The sequence below is a fragment of the Nerophis ophidion genome, linkage group LG19, assembly GCF_033978795.1.
Source record: "Nerophis ophidion isolate RoL-2023_Sa linkage group LG19, RoL_Noph_v1.0, whole genome shotgun sequence".
NCBI lineage: Eukaryota > Metazoa > Chordata > Actinopteri > Syngnathiformes > Syngnathidae > Nerophis > Nerophis ophidion.
The window spans coordinates 46,973,383-46,993,169 of NC_084629.1; the positions used below are offsets into that span (position 1 = coordinate 46,973,383).

The following is a 19,787-nucleotide window of genomic DNA, read 5'->3' on the forward strand; positions in this document are numbered from 1 at the left end:
AATGCAAAAAAGAGGCGTATTTTATTTGAATTAAGCAAAATTATCTGCAAATAGAACAAGAAAATGACTATCGTGATATTTGAGTATACGTTCTCACGCAGTTGCTTTTAACTGCGGGCATTACACTACAGGTGTTTCTCCACTTTTTTTTGTCTCTCCTTCTCAATGAAACAAGCGCACCTTCTTACATACGTCACATACTGTCATGTCATACATCACATACTGTCATGTCATACATCACATATTGTCATGTCATACATCACATACTGTCATGTCATACATCACATATTGTCATGTCATACATCACATATTGTCATGTCATACATCACATACTGTCATGTCATACATCACATACTGTCACGTCATACATCACATATTGTCATGTCATACATCACATACTGTCATGTCATACATCACATACTGTCATGTCATACATCACATACTGTCATGTCATACATCACATATTGTCACGTCATACATCACATACTGTCATGTCATACATCACATATTGTCATGTCATACATCACATATTGTCATGTCATACATCACATATTGTCATGTCATACATCACATACTGTCATGTCATGCATCACATACTGTCATGTCATGCATCACATACTGTCATGTCATACATCACATACTGTCATGTCATACATCACATACTGTCATGTCATACATCACATACTGTCATGTCATACATCACATATTGTCACGTCATACATCACATATTGTCATGTCATACATCACATATTGTCATGTCATACATCACATACTGTCATGTCATACATCACATATTGTCATGTCATACATCACATATTGTCATGTCATACATCACATATTGTCATGTCATACATCACATACTGTCATGTCATGCATCACATACTGTCATGTCATACATCACATACTGTCATGTCATACATCACATACTGTCATGTCATACATCACATACTGTCATGTCATGCATCACATATTGTCATGTCATACATCACATATTGTCATGTCATACATCACATACTGTCATGTCATACATCACATACTGTCATGTCATACATCACATACTGTCATGTCATACATCACATACTGTCATGTCATACATCACATACTGTCATGTCATACATCACATATTGTCATGTCATACATCACATATTGTCATGTCATACATCACATACTGTCATGTCATACGTCACATACTGTCACGTCATACATCACATACTGTCACGTCATACATCACATATTGTCACGTCATACATCACATATTGTCACGTCATACATCACATATTGTCACGTCATACATCACATACTGTCATGTCATACATCACATACTGTCATGTCATACATCACATATTGTCACGTCATACATCACATATTGTCATGTCATACATCACATACTGTCACGTCATACGTCACATACTGTCACGTCATACATCACATATTGTCACGTCATACATCACATACTGTCATGTCATACATCACATATTGTCATGTCATACATCACATATTGTCATGTCATACATCACATACTGTCATGTCATACATCACATACTGTCACGTCATACGTCACATACTGTCACGTCATACATCACATACTGTCACGTCATACATCACATATTGTCATGTCATACATCACATACTGTCATGTCATACATCACATACTGTCATGTCATACATCACATACTGTCATGTCATACATCACATACTGTCATGTCATACATCACATATTGTCATGTCATACATCACATATTGTCATGTCATACATCACATATTGTCATGTCATACATCACATACTGTCATGTCATGCATCACATACTGTCATGTCATACATCACATACTGTCATGTCATACATCACATACTGTCATGTCATACATCACATACTGTCATGTCATGCATCACATATTGTCATGTCATACATCACATATTGTCATGTCATACATCACATACTGTCATGTCATACATCACATACTGTCATGTCATACATCACATACTGTCATGTCATACATCACATACTGTCATGTCATACATCACATACTGTCATGTCATACATCACATATTGTCATGTCATACATCACATATTGTCATGTCATACATCACATACTGTCATGTCATACGTCACATACTGTCACGTCATACATCACATACTGTCACGTCATACATCACATATTGTCACGTCATACATCACATATTGTCACGTCATACATCACATATTGTCACGTCATACATCACATACTGTCATGTCATACATCACATACTGTCATGTCATACATCACATATTGTCACGTCATACATCACATATTGTCATGTCATACATCACATACCGTCACGTCATACGTCACATACTGTCACGTCATACATCACATATTGTCACGTCATACATCACATACTGTCATGTCATACATCACATATTGTCATGTCATACATCACATATTGTCATGTCATACATCACATACTGTCATGTCATACATCACATACTGTCACGTCATACATCACATACTGTCACGTCATACATCACATACTGTCACGTCATACATCACATATTGTCATGTCATACATCACATACTGTCATGTCATACATCACATACTGTCATGTCATACATCACATATTGTCATGTCATACATCACATATTGTCATGTCATACATCACATACTGTCATGTCATACATCACATATTGTCATGTCATACATCACATACTGTCACGTCATACATCACATACTGTCACGTCATACATCACATATTGTCATGTCATACATCACATACTGTCATGTCATACATCACATATTGTCATGTCATACATCACATATTGTCATGTCATACATCACATACTGTCATGTCATACATCACATATTGTCATGTCATGCATCACATACTGTCATGTCATACATCACATATTGTCATGTCATACATCACATATTGTCATGTCATACATCACATATTGTCATGTCATACATCACATACTGTCATGTCATACATCACATACTGTCATGTCATACATCACATACTGTCACGTCATACGTCACATACTGTCATGTCATACATCACATATTGTCACGTCATACATCACATATTGTCATGTCATACATCACATATTGTCACGTCATACATCACATACTGTCATGTCATACATCACATACTGTCATGTCATACATCACATACTGTCATGTCATACATCACATATTGTCACGTCATACATCACATATTGTCACGTCATACATCACATATTGTCACGTCATACATCACATACTGTCATGTCATACATCACATACTGTCATGTCATACATCACATATTGTCACGTCATACATCACATATTGTCATGTCATACATCACATACTGTCACGTCATACGTCACATACTGTCACGTCATACATCACATATTGTCACGTCATACATCACATACTGTCATGTCATACATCACATATTGTCATGTCATACATCACATATTGTCATGTCATACATCACATACTGTCACGTCATACGTCACATACTGTCACGTCATACATCACATACTGTCACGTCATACATCACATATTGTCATGTCATACATCACATACTGTCATGTCATACATCACATATTGTCATGTCATACATCACATATTGTCATGTCATACATCACATACTGTCATGTCATACATCACATATTGTCATGTCATACATCACATATTGTCATGTCATACATCACATATTGTCATGTCATACATCACATATTGTCATGTCATACATCACATACTGTCATGTCATACATCACATACTGTCATGTCATACATCACATACTGTCACGTCATACGTCACATACTGTCATGTCATACATCACATATTGTCACGTCATACATCACATACTGTCATGTCATACATCACATACTGTCATGTCATACATCACATATTGTCATGTCATACATCACATACTGTCATGTCATACATCACATATTGTCATGTCATACATCACATATTGTCATGTCATACATCACATACTGTCATGTCATACATCACATACTGTCACGTCATACGTCACATACTGTCACGTCATACATCACATACTGTCACGTCATACATCACATATTGTCATGTCATACATCACATACTGTCATGTCATACATCACATATTGTCATGTCATACATCACATATTGTCATGTCATACATCACATACTGTCATGTCATACATCACATATTGTCATGTCATACATCACATATTGTCATGTCATACATCACATATTGTCATGTCATACATCACATATTGTCATGTCATACATCACATACTGTCATGTCATACATCACATACTGTCATGTCATACATCACATACTGTCACGTCATACGTCACATACTGTCATGTCATACATCACATATTGTCACGTCATACATCACATACTGTCATGTCATACATCACATACTGTCATGTCATACATCACATATTGTCATGTCATACATCACATACTGTCACGTCATACATCACATATTGTCATGTCATACATCACATATTGTCATGTCATACATCACATACTGTCATGTCATACATCACATATTGTCATGTCATACATCACATATTGTCATGTCATACATCACATACTGTCATGTCATACATCACATATTGTCATGTCATACATCACATACTGTCATGTCATACATCACATACTGTCATGTCATACATCACATATTGTCACGTCATACATCACATATTGTCATGTCATACATCACATACTGTCATGTCATACATCACATATTGTCATGTCATACATCACATACTGTCATGTCATACATCACATATTGTCACGTCATACATCACATATTGTCATGTCATACATCACATACTGTCATGTCATACATCACATACTGTCACCTCATACCTCACATACTGTCATGTCATACATCACATACTGTCATGTCATACATCACATATTGTCATGTCATACATCACATACTGTCATGTCATACATCACATATTGTCACGTCATACATCACATACTGTCATGTCATACATCACATATTGTCACGTCATACATCACATACTGTCATGTCATACATCACATATTGTCACGTCATACATCACATATTGTCACGTCATACATCACATATTGTCACGTCATACATCACATATTGTCACGTCATACATCACATATTGTCACGTCATACATCACATATTGTCACGTCATACATCACATACTGTCATGTCATACATCACATACTGTCATGTCATACATCACATATTGTCACGTCATACATCACATATTGTCACGTCATACATCACATATTGTCACGTCATACATCACATACTGTCATGTCATACATCACATACTGTCATGTCATACATCACATATTGTCACGTCATACATCACATATTGTCACGTCATACGTCACATACTGTCATGTCATACATCACATATTGTCACGTCATACATCACATATTGTCACGTCATACATCACATATTGTCACGTCATACATCACATATTGTCACGTCATACATCACATATTGTCACGTCATACATCACATATTGTCACGTCATACATCACATACTGTCATGTCATACATCACATACTGTCATGTCATACATCACATATTGTCATGTCATACATCACATACTGTCATGTCATACATCACATACTGTCATGTCATACATCACATATTGTCACGTCATACATCACATATTGTCACGTCATACATCACATATTGTCACGTCATACATCACATATTGTCACGTCATACATCACATATTGTCACGTCATACATCACATACTGTCATGTCATACATCACATACTGTCATGTCATACATCACATATTGTCATGTCATACATCACATACTGTCATGTCATACATCACATACTGTCATGTCATACATCACATATTGTCATGTCATACATCACATACTGTCATGTCATACATCACATACTGTCATGTCATACATCACATATTGTCACGTCATACATCACATACTGTCACGTCATACATCACATATTGTCACGTCATACATCACATACTGTCATGTCATACATCACATATTGTCATGTCATACATCACATATTGTCATGTCATACATCACATACTGTCATGTCATACATCACATACTGTCATGTCATACATCACATATTGTCACGTCATACATCACATATTGTCACGTCATACATCACATATTGTCACGTCATACATCACATACTGTCATGTCATACATCACATACTGTCATGTCATACATCACATATTGTCACGTCATACATCACATATTGTCACGTCATACGTCACATACTGTCATGTCATACATCACATATTGTCACGTCATACATCACATATTGTCACGTCATACATCACATATTGTCACGTCATACATCACATATTGTCACGTCATACATCACATATTGTCACGTCATACATCACATATTGTCACGTCATACATCACATATTGTCACGTCATACATCACATATTGTCACGTCATACATCACATACTGTCATGTCATACATCACATACTGTCATGTCATACATCACATATTGTCATGTCATACATCACATACTGTCATGTCATACATCACATATTGTCACGTCATACATCACATATTGTCACGTCATACGTCACATACAGTCATGTCATACATCACATACTGTCATGTCATACATCACATACTGTCATGTCATACATCACATATTGTCACGTCATACATCACATATTGTCACGTCATACGTCACATACTGTCATGTCATACATCACATACTGTCATGTCATACGTCACATATTGTCACGTCATACATCACATATTGTCACGTCATACGTCACATACTGTCATGTCATACATCACATACTGTCATGTCATACGTCACATATTGTCACGTCATACATCACATATTGTCACGTCATACATCACATATTGTCACGTCATACGTCACATACTGTCATGTCATACATCACATACTGTCATGTCATACATCACATATTGTCACGTCATACATCACATATTGTCACGTCATACGTCACATACTGTCATGTCATACATCACATACTGTCATGTCATACATCACATATTGTCACGTCATACATCACATATTGTCACGTCATACATCACATATTGTCACGTCATACATCACATATTGTCACGTCATACGTCACATACTGTCATGTCATACATCACATACTGTCATGTCATACATCACATATTGTCACGTCATACATCACATATTGTCACGTCATACGTCACATACTGTCATGTCATACATCACATATTGTCATGTCATACATCACATACTGTCACCTCATACCTCACATACTGTCATGTCATACATCACATACTGTCATGTCATACATCACATACTGTCACCTCATACCTCACATACTGTCATGTCATACATCACATATTGTCACGTCATACATCACATACTGTCATGTCATACATCACATATTGTCACGTCATACATCACATATTGTCACGTCATACATCACATATTGTCACGTCATACATCACATATTGTCACGTCATACATCACATATTGTCACGTCATACATCACATATTGTCACGTCATACATCACATACTGTCATGTCATACATCACATATTGTCACGTCATACATCACATATTGTCATGTCATACATCACATATTGTCACGTCATACATCACATACTGTCATGTCATACATCACATACTGTCATGTCATACATCACATATTGTCACGTCATACATCACATATTGTCACGTCATACGTCACATACTGTCATGTCATACATCACATATTGTCACGTCATACATCACATATTGTCACGTCATACATCACATATTGTCACGTCATACATCACATATTGTCACGTCATACATCACATACTGTCATGTCATACATCACATATTGTCACGTCATACATCACATATTGTCACGTCATACATCACATACTGTCATGTCATACATCACATACTGTCATGTCATACATCACATACTGTCATGTCATACATCACATATTGTCATGTCATACATCACATACTGTCATGTCATACATCACATATTGTCACGTCATACATCACATACTGTCATGTCATACATCACATATTGTCACGTCATACATCACATACTGTCATGTCATACATCACATATTGTCACGTCATACATCACATATTGTCACGTCATACATCACATATTGTCACGTCATACATCACATATTGTCACGTCATACATCACATATTGTCACGTCATACATCACATATTGTCACGTCATACATCACATACTGTCATGTCATACATCACATATTGTCACGTCATACATCACATATTGTCACGTCATACATCACATACTGTCATGTCATACATCACATACTGTCACGTCATACATCACATACTGTCACGTCATACATCACATATTGTCACGTCATACATCACATATTGTCACGTCATACATCACATATTGTCACGTCATACATCACATACTGTCATGTCATACATCACATACTGTCATGTCATACATCACATACTGTCATGTCATACATCACATACTGTCATGTCATACATCACATACTGTCACGTCATACATCACATATTGTCATGTCATACATCACATACTGTCATGTCATACATCACATACGTATACGCCAGGGGTCGGCAACCCAAAATGTTGACAGAGCCATATTGGACCAACAATACAAAAACACATTTTTCTGGAGCCGCAAAAAATTAAAAGCCATATTACATACAGATAGTGTGTCATGAGATATAAATCGAATTATAAGGACTTAAAGGAAACTAAATGAGCTCAAATATAGCTACAAATGAGGCATAATGATGCAATATGTACATATAGCTAGCTTAAATAGCATGTTAGCATCGATTAGCTTGCAGTCATGCAGTGACCAAATATGTCTGATTAGCACTCCACACAAGTCAATAACATCAACAAAACTCACCTTTGTGCATTCATGCACAACGTCAAAAGTTTGGTGGACAAAATGAGACGGAAAAAGAAGTGGTATAAAACACGTCTTAGGAAGTCGGACAAAGTTATACATGTAAACAAACTATGGTGAGTTCAAGGACCGCCAAAATTAGTAGGACAAAACAAATACTCGACTCAGTGAAGCATGTTTAATATAAACAGTGTGCTTTATAACAATCGGGGAGGTTTATGTCATGTTTGTCCTCCTACAGAAACCATATTAGAATGAAAAATATGTTTTTTTCCCCCTCATCTTTTTCCATTTTTCATATATTTTTAAAAACGCTCCAGAGAGCCACTAGGGCGGTGCTAAAGAGCTGCATGCGGCTCCAGGGCAGAGGTAGCGATGTGGGTAACGTTAGCTGTGGCGCGAGTGGTAATACGAGAGAAAGAAGGTGCCAATCTGGTAACAAATGAAGGAAGAATTAATTCCCAAGAAAAACAGCAGGGGGCCCATTGTCCGGCGGTGGTTTGGCTTCAAGTGGGAAGATGTCGAACAGGCAACCGTAATTTGTCAAGTTTGAGGCAAAAGCGTTGCTACAAAAAGTAGCAGCACTGCTAATTGGTAGCATCATTTGAGAAGTCACCAGCGAGAGAGTGAAGAGTGCTTGAAACTCCGCATGTCAACATCTCCGTTCGGGGCCACACCAACAAAATGCAGAGGCAAACATTTCCAGATCAACACTGTATGAAAAAAAATAGTCAACAACAAAAGGAGTGTTGTTTTGATATGTCATCTTAGTGACATCATGCACAAAAGTGCACTAATAGCTTGTTTTAATCGTGCACTTTCTGTTTTGGAAATGACATGAATGTTTGTGCCACTGCTTAATAACTGTTTAATAAATACACTTTTAGTTGTGATTTCCCTCTCTGCATGAAAGTTTAAAAGTAGCATATATGAATGCAGTATGAAGAAGAATGTTTTAATGTAGACACATAGAATCATCATACTGCTGTCATTATATGTGTCAAGTGTTCATTCAAAATATGGAGATATTTATGGTGTATCGCGATATGGCCTAAAAATATGGAGGTATTAAAAAAAGGCCGTATCGCCCAGCCCTACTTTAACATGACTTTGCTTTTCTCATGACAAGCTTGCTAGTTTTGTATGCGCTTATTCCAGTTCGCACCCTTTGGTTCAAAAAAGTAGCCTGTCAATTAACAGCAAGAAGTCAAATAGTGAGTGCAGTGTCAGGTAGGATTTGTGACGAACCCCGAGATGCAGAGATGGTGGCAAGCATTGAGCAGGAAGACATAATTTAATGTCCAAAATATAAAAATGGAGAGCATAACACAAACCAGAAAAACAGGAGACAGGTAGCAGGAACAAGAATTGAACCAAGGAACAGCTCACAAGCGACGAGGAACCAGGGAGAACTGGAGACAAAAAGCAGTCTACGGCATAAGACAACGACAAGTCATGATGACAATAATCCAGCCCAGAGTGGAGGAACAAGCTGGTCTAAAAAGCATCTGGCTGATTGACACCAGGTGTGGCCCAGTGCCAATCAGCCACAGCTGAGGGGAAAAAGCACTCAGGGATAACAGCAGGAAATAGACAAAATAAGAACGCTTGCAGGAAATAAGACAAACGGAGGAAAAAGTAAAACATGTCCAAACTGTCAGGGACAAGCCTGACATGCAGCTTTTTTTTTTCTCACTGTGTCACCTTTTCTAGTGTATAAAATGGTGTGTGAACCTACTACAGCCCTCTGCTCCTCTTAGCTTACAGTCACTCGGATGCAGACGTGTTGAACCACTCGGTGCTGGAGGCCAACATCGCCACGGAGGTGTGCCTCACCGTCCTGGACACCCTCAGTGTCTTCATCATGAGTTTCAAGGTAAGATGTACTCAAATGTCTTCAAAAACAAGAAAAATAAATACAAAAGTTAGAGGCATTTTCTTGAACTAAGCATCTGCCAATAGAACAAAATAATCTAACTTCATTATCTCACAAGTGGGGCGGTATAGCGGCCATGCTAGCAACTTGAGGGTTGCAGGTTCGATCCCCGCTTCCACCATCCTAGTCACTGCCGTTGTGTCCTTGGGCAAGACACTTTACCCACCTGCTCCCAGTTCCACCCACACTGGTTTAAATGTAACTTAGATGTTGGGTTTCACTATGTAAAGAGCTTTGAGTCACTAGAGAAGAGTGCTATATAAATATAATTCACTTCACTTCACACAAGGAAAATAATCTGATTGTCACCACTTTTTAACTCACCGCCACCCCGCTCTCATGTGTACGCTGTTAAAGAGCTGTGATTGGATGTATTACCAACTTCTACAACCCATCTACACAGCAAAGTCAGGGTTCAAAAACAAGAAGAAAAAAAATACTAAAATGAGGGGTATTTTATTTGAACTAGGCAAAATTATCTGCCAATAGAAACAAAAAAATTTGGCTTGTCAAGACTTTCCAAAACAAGAAAAAAAGTTACAAAAATGAGGGATATTTTATTTAAATTAAGCAAAATTATCTGCCAATAGACCAAGAAAATTCGGCTTGTCAAGACTTTCCAAAACAAGAAAAAACAATACAAAAATTAGGGGTATTTTATTTAAACTAAGCTAAATTATCTGCCAATAGAACAAGAAATTTCGGCCTGTCAAGACTTTCCAGAACAGGAAAAAAATACAAAAATTAGTGGAATTTTATTTTGATTAAGCAAAATTATCTGCCAATAGAACAAGAAAATTCTGCTTGTCAAGACTTTCCAAAACAAAACTTAAAATACAAAAATTAGGCGTATTTTATTTGAATGAAGCAAAATTATCTGCAAATAGAACAAGAAAATTCGGCTTGTAAAGACTTTCCAAAAGAAGAAGAAAAAATACAAAAATTAGGGGAATTTTATTTAAATTAAGCAAAATTATCTGTCAATAACACAAGAAAATTTGGCTTGTCAAGACTTTCCAAAACAAAACTTAAAATACAAAAATTAGACGTATTTTCTTGAACGAAGCAAACTTATCTGCCAATAGAACAAGAACATTTGGCTTGTCAAGACTTTCCAAGACAGGAAAAAAAAAATACAAAAATTTGGGGTATTTTATTTAAATTGAGCAAAATTATCTGCCAATAGAAACAAAAAAATTTGGCTTGTCAAGACTTTCCAAAACAAGAAAAAAAGTTACAAAAATGAGGGATATTTTATTTAAATTAAGCAAAATTATCTGCCAATAGACCAAGAAAATTCGGCTTGTCAAGACTTTCCAAAACAAGAAAAAACAATACAAAAATGAGGGGTATTTTATTTAAACTAAGCTAAATTATCTGCCAATAGAACAAGAAATTTCGGCCTGTCAAGACTTTCCAGAACAGGAAAAAAATACAAAAATTAGTGGAATTTTATTTTAATTAAGCAAAATTATCTGCCAATAGAACAAGAAAATTTGGCTTGTCAAGATTTTCCAAAACAAAACTTAAAATACAAAAATTAGACGTATTTTCTTGAATTAAGCAAAATTATCTGCCAATAACACAAGAAAATTTGGCTTGTCAAGACTTTCCAAAACAAGAAAAAAAAATACAAAAATTAGGGGTGTTTTTTTTTAACTAAGCAAAATTGATCTGCCAATTGAACAAGAAATTTCGGCCTGTCAATACTTTCCAGAACAGGAAAAAAATACAAAAATTTGTGGAATTTTATTTTAATTAAGCAAAATTATCTGCCAATAGAACAAGAAAAAATGGCTTGTCAAGACTTTTCAAAACAAGAAAAAAATACAAAAATTAGGGGTATTTTATTTGAATTAAGCAAAATTATCTGCCAATAACACAATAAAATTTGGTTGTCAAGACTTTCCAAGACAGGAAAAAAAAAATACAAAAATTTGGGGTATTTTATTTGAATTTAGCAAAATTATCTGCCGATAGAACAAGAAAAATTAGCTTGTCAGGACTTTTCAAATTAAGAAAAAAATAAATACAAAAATTAGGGGTATTTTATTTAAATTAAGCAAAATTATCTGCCGATAGAACAAGAACATTCAGCTTGTCAGGACTTTCCAAAACAAAACTTAAAATACAAAAATTAGGCGTAATTTATTTGAATTAAGTAAAATTATCTGCCAATAACACAAGAAAATTTGGCTTGTCAAGACTCTCCAAAATAAGAAAAAAAAATTGAAAAATTAGGGGTATTTTATTTGAATTAAACAAAATTATCTTCCAATAACACAAGAGAATTTGGTTTGTCAAGACTTTCCAAAATAATAATTAAAAAAAAATTAGTGGTATTTTATTTGAATTAATCAAAATTATCTGCCAATAGAATAAGAAAATTTGGCTTGTCAAGACTTTCCAAAACAGGAAAAAAATACAAAAATTAGGGGATATTTTCAGTTCATTCAGCCATTTATATTCTTAACAAATGATAGATCTCAGCTTAAAACGTGTACAATGTTCTTTTGTAGCGAGGGATGACTGTGTTACATATGGGACTATTTTCCAGCAACATGATTATCACTAATGTCAGGACTATTAATGAAGGAAGTTCCATCATCTGTCTTTGCTCTTGATCCTAGACCCAACTGTGCACAGAACATGGCCACAGTCCACTGATGAAGAAGGTTTTTGAAGTCCACCTCTGTTTCCTGCGCATAAATCAGTCCGAAACGGCCCTCAAGCAGGTCTTCACTTCGCTGCGGACGTTCATCTACAAGGTGTGTGTGTGTGTGTGTGTACGTGTGCGTGTGCGTGTGCGTGTGTGTGTGTGTGTGTGTGTGTGTGTGTGTGTGTGTGTGTGTGTGTGTGTGTGTGTGTGTGTCTGTGTGTGTGTGTGTTGTATTTCTACCCTTCTTGAGACATCAAGAAGGAAAAGTAGCTTCCATATGAGGAGCTCTGACCAAGTCAGGGCATAAAACATGGTCTCAATACGGAAAACCATTGCAACTAATAGAGAGCCACATGCTAGAGTCTGTGAACATTGCTCCAAAGTCAGGATTTGTTGTTCATTCAATCCATCCATCCATTTTCCTACCGCCTATTCCCTTTTATGTGCATACAAAAGTAAACATTGACAGGCAGCAATATGTGATAAAACAAGACGGCAGCTAAAGAAGCACTTCCCTATTCTTCCCCGGAAAAACCCACCAGGTGAACGGCTGATTTTACGATTTCCGGTGCTGACGTAAGACAGCCCGCGTCCCGTATGTGAACATAGGAGGAACGAATACACTACGCTACTAAGAATATAGTGGCCATTAACAGGTAGCTTCTACAGCTGGGTTGCCCAAAGTGCGGCACAGGGGTCTGTGGTCCGTGTCTCGTTTGTCATCGACATTAAGCACGTTACAAAAAAATAAAAATTTAGATCTCATTTGCACCCCTGGTGGTGAAATGTATCAAAATGAGGGTGGTCACAAATAGAAGGGAATTTTCAAATTGACTGGGTGTCTGTTTTAAAAGTGCTCACCCCTCTGGCCAACATATAAAATAACAAGTGTGTGTAAAAATTTGAAGTGCTCCCCCTCTGGTTGACATGAAATAACAAGTGTCTGTAAAAGTTTGAAGGGCTCCCCCTCTGGCCAATATATGAAATAACAAGTGTCTGTAAAAGTTTGAAGGGCTCCCCCTCTGGCCAATATATGAAATAACAAGTGTGTGTAAGAAATTGAAATGCTCCCCCTTTTGGCCACAATTAATTTAAAAAAAAATATATATATATATATTAAAATCCACATGGAGACATACTGTAATAACTTGAAGTAAATAATGAAGATTAAAAACCAACTACACACAAAAAATGTTTTGGAAATAACTAAAAGCAGTCTTTTTATCACATTATGTCAACGTCTTTCTTATAAAATTGTGAACAATATCTCATATTCTTTCTGTTTCTGTAATATGGCAATATTTTCTTGTAAAATTATTACTTTTTTAATGTAAAATTATTACTTTTTAATGCAAAATGTTGACATTTGTCATATAAAATTCTGACTAATCACAATATTGCCATTTTTTGTTGTTCTTGTAAAATAGTGAAATTTTTGGAGTGAAATGACTTGTCATTATTTTGCCAAGTAAGATTTAAATTATTATAAAAGTGTAAAATTTTCTTATAAAATTGTGACTTTTGTTGAGTAAAATGACGACTCTTTTCATAAAATTGCCAAAATTTTAGGCTTTTTTTGTAAAATCGCGACTGTTATTGAGTAAAATTCCAACTTTTATCATAACATTGCACAAATGTTCAGTTTTTCTTGTAAAATCCTGACTTGCGTTGAGTAAAATGATGACTTTTATTATAGTACTGCCAAAATTCAAAGTTTTTCTTGTGAAATTGTGACCTTTTTCTTGTGAAATTCCAACTCATTTTTCACAACAAGCTTATTTATATTTGCATAGTATGTATTTATTGTTTAAAGTTGTTAGTACACATCTTTATATATCTAGAAAGGGCGGTCCTAAGGAGGTAGGCATTTTTTTGAGGTTGCAAGAAGGTAACAAATACAAGAAAATGTATGTGTATGTGTGTGTGTGTGCGTGTGTGTGTGCGTGTGTGTGTGTGTGCGTGTGTGTGTGTGTGTGCGTGCGTGTCGTTGCATCTCATGACACTTTGGTCTTTTCAGTTTCCCTGCACCTTTTTCGAAGGCCGTGCTGACATGTGCGCTGCGTTCTGCTATGAGATCCTGAAGTGCTGTAACTCCAAACTGAGCTCCATTCGCAGCGACGCAGCCCACCTGCTCTACTTTCTAATGAAGAGCAACTTTGACTACACGGGGCGCAAGTCTTTTGTCCGGACGCACTTGCAGGTGGGATAATCTCCCTCAAAAACATTATGAATTGTGTTGTCAGGTTCAAACACTGATGGCATCTATTAAACAGGACAAGAAGCAAAGAATCAAACAGAGACAGAATTAAATTTGGCTCAATTTGAGGAGAAAGGTCTGGTCTGTACTATTATACAGTCTCCAGCACGCTCTGGGGAAAGATTGTACGCCGCCTCCTTTATTTGGACTTTTTATGACCACATGGCAACAACTGCTTCCAAGGGACCAGGGTCGTAAACAGTTCACAGAAAAGGTCGTAAAACAGTTCAAAAAAGCAGCGCCTGGAGGGTAGTCTGGTCCTGCTTCCTCTTCTCTTTTGCAGTTCTTGGGTCAGACAATATCTTTCTGTTGATTACAATACATGAAAAAAAACCAACACCTTCATGTTGCTTCCCCCCCTACACAGGGGAGTTTTACAAGCCTTCTGCTTGGTAGATTCACCGGGAACTCATTTCCGTTTTTGTGATAACTTAGATAAATTATTCTAACTTGTTTCTTCATATTTAACGCGGACTCGTAGATAAAAAATAAATGCAATGAAACAACACTTTGGAACACCTCAATGTAGTCATTTATTATTGGACATTGTTTACATTAGCAGTGTTTTCATCTTAACAGTAAAACACAATGGATCATCATATTCCCGATACAGGGTGATTGTTGTCTGCACTTCTATTATTATTCTCCTGCACTCCCAAATATTTTTGCAAGCTCTTAAATGTTTGACTCATACAAAGTTGTAAAACCTCAACGTATAATATAATATATCAAGTTGTCAACACACGGATGAACACACAAGTAAACTGGCATCGTGATAATATACAGTAAATCATCAAATAATACAGTTAATAAAAGAGATGTCGGATAATATCGAACTGCTGATATTGTCGACCGATAAATGCTTTAAAATGTAATATAGGGAGAAGTACAGAACGCCAAAAAACCTTAAAGGCACCTCCTTTGCGTGCCGGCCCAATCACATATCTACGGCTTTTCACACATTCAAGTGAATGCCATGCATACTTGGTCAACAGCCATACAGGTCACACTGAGGGTGGCCGTATAAACAACTTTAACACTGTTACAAATATGCGCCACACTGTGAACCCACACCAAACAAGAATGACAAACTCATTTTGGGAGAACATCCGCACCGTAACACAACATAAACACAACAGAACAAATACCCAGAACCCCTTGCGGCACTAACTCTTCCGGGACGCTACAATATACACCCCCCCCACCCCCAACCCCGCCCTTCCATCAGCATGAGGAGGTTGAGGTGGGCGGGATTGAGGTGATTGTTACATATTTATAATCAGATTGGATGTTGTAACTGTAGTTGTTGAAGTGTGTATTCATGTTCACTTCAACCTGAAATACTTTTGGTTTTAAATTGATAAGGTAATAAATGTTTTGTAATTCCCCACATTAAATTACAACAAATAGAGCCCGATTTTCCCCCTTAATTTTAAGCTCTAAAGGCTTAGTGGCCACATGCGTGGACAGCACCTTTTTAGGTCTAATTTCCAAAATTGTATACACTACTGAATTGGGGTCTTATGGCCACTTATGTGGACACTTATACTGCCATCTGGTGGTGTCAGAAGTGTATAACATGCAATGGAAATTGGGGAAAAAAAGAATTAGCATGTCACTAAACATGAAGTACATCAAAATAAAAGATGATTCTGAGTTTTTATTTTAATTAGGGTCCAAAAATCCCAAATAGCAAAGAGAAATGAGAAAAAGCCTGTAAACAAACAGCTTGGGCCTTAAGGTAAAGGAGCATAACACACTTGGGGCCACACCTACTTCCTGAAAAGCATCATTTCCATAGCATATTCCAATCCCTTTTTTGTGATTGTTGTGGACTGAAATGCTTGAGTTTGCCGCAGCTTTTTCGTAAAGTTGCGTAAAAAGTTGTTGCCATGTTTTAGGGATTATTTTGGGTTCAATCAAATGGTAATTTTATGAATTTGTTATCAATGTTTTAAGTGCTCATTGTAACAGAAATTGTCAGACAAATACTGTATCAATGTTTTACTCCTTTTACACCACCCAGATTTTTGAAGTGGACACTACTGAAGATGACAGTAAATACATGTATTTATTGCTCTTTGTCAAATTACTGCAGGGTTTAAATCAGGGGTGTCCAAAGTGCGGCCCGAGGGCCATTTGCGTCCCACAAAGCATTCTGGAAATGCTATTGCAAAAATAAAAAGGAACACTTAAAAAAAGGGAAATGAGGTGAAATCTAACGAGAAAGAGTTGAAATCTTGACCCAAAGCAGCCATGCAGGCAGTTTTTTTTCTTTTGTCTTTCTTTCTTTTCTCTTTTTTTGCCATTGCTCAAAAAAAAAAAGACCAAAAATCTATGCTGTAATTAATTATTTTCTAGGCTCCAATGACTTCAAGTATTTCACTTTAAAATGTTTTGTGTTGTAAATATTGCATATACTTTGTGGTTGCCATATAAAAACATCAAAGTTTTCCTTGACAAAAGAGCATAAAACAAACAAAAAAAGTGTTCAAACGTAAAATTGATAGATTTTGATCCTGTAACTTATGTGTTGAAAGTAAAAGAAAAACCTAATAAAAATGTATCACTTTATGAGTGGGACACCTTTTGGATCCCAAATATATTCATTGGTATTTTATTAATTCTTTTCACTGTTATTACTCACAAAATATAAAGTAATTAAAATCAATGGTGTCCTGCGTTATTGATCTTTTAGGGCTTTAATTACTAAATACTGCATATTTCAGTTTTACTATAAAAAAAGAGAAGTAGTTTTTGACAGAAAAGCCATAAAACCTTTTTTTTTTTTTTACTTTATATCAACTTGAAGTTGATATAAAGATTTATTGTAAGCGTTAAATAAAAAACTAATAATTATAATAATTTGACTTATTTTTAATATTTTAATGACTAAGAACCTTTAAGGTCCCCGGGACCCTTAAAAGTAAAGTAAATTTAAAAAATCCATAAATTTTTTGATGGGTTGAAAATGAAAAATATCAAAATGGCCCCCGAATGCTTTAAAGGCCTACTGAAATGAGATGTTCTTATTTAAACGGGGATAGCAGGTCCATTCTATGTGTCATACTTCATCTTTTCGCCATATTGCCATATTTTTGCTGAAGGGATTTAGTAGAGAACATCCACGATAAAGTTTGCAACTTTTGGTTGCTAGTAAAAAAGCCTTGCCTGTACCGGAAGTAGCAGACGATGTGCGCGTGACGTCACGGGTTGCGGAGCTCCTCACATCTGAACATTGTTTGCAATCATGGCCACCGGCAGCTAGAGTGATTCAGACCGAGAAAGTGAAAATTCCCCCATTAATTTGAGCGAAGGCAAAAGATTTGTGGATGAGGAAATTTAGAGTGAAGGACTAAAGAAAAACAAAAGGCAATTGCAGTGGGAGCGATTCAGATGTTATTAGACACATTTACTAGGATAATTCTGGAAAATCCCTTATCTGCCTATTGTGTTGCTAGTGTTTTAGTGAGATTAAATAGTACCTGAAAGTCGGAGAAGTGTGGCTATGGGTGTGTTGACACCAGTGTCTCTGAGGGAAGTCACGGCAGCTGCAGCAGGACGGAAGCTCCGCTGATGTCTCCGGTAACCGAAAACTGCCGGTTGACATGTAGTCGGGATCCATGTTCGCTTGACCGCTCTGATCCATAGTAAAGCTTCATCTTTGGGAATTTTAAACAAGGAAACACCGTCTGTGTTTTTGTAGCTATAGGCCATCCTTCTACTTTGACGTCTCCATTATTAATTGAACAAATTGCAAAAGATTCAGCAACACAGATGTCCAGAATACTGTGGAATTATGCGATTAAAGCAGACTACTTATAGCTTGGATCGGGCTGGAAAATAATGTCCGCTACAACCCGAGACGTCAAACATACACGTCATCATACCGAGACGTATCAGCAGGATATTTCGGCGGGAAATTTAAAATTGCAATTTAGTAAACTAAAGCGGCCGTATTGTCATGTGTTGCAATATTAATATTTCATCATTGATATATAAACTATCAGACTGTGTGGTCGCTAGTAGTGGCTTTCAGTAGGACTTTAATTTTTCCATGTGCGGCCCTCAGTGGGA

General features: G+C 36.4%; 1 protein-coding gene across 5 annotated transcripts in view; it reads left to right on the plus strand.

Annotated features, from left to right (window-relative positions):
* Positions 1 to 19,787, plus strand: part of LOC133538482 (dedicator of cytokinesis protein 9-like) — a 304,828-nt gene that overhangs the window by 245,852 nt on the left and 39,189 nt on the right. For all 5 annotated transcript variants that reach the window (XM_061880143.1, XM_061880142.1, XM_061880141.1 and 2 more), the window contains exons 39-41: positions 10,619 to 10,734; positions 13,425 to 13,562; positions 15,471 to 15,653. In XM_061880143.1, coding sequence (XP_061736127.1) covers positions 10,619 to 10,734; positions 13,425 to 13,562; positions 15,471 to 15,653 — 437 coding nt within the window. The remainder of the gene's footprint in view (positions 1 to 10,618; positions 10,735 to 13,424; positions 13,563 to 15,470; positions 15,654 to 19,787) is intronic.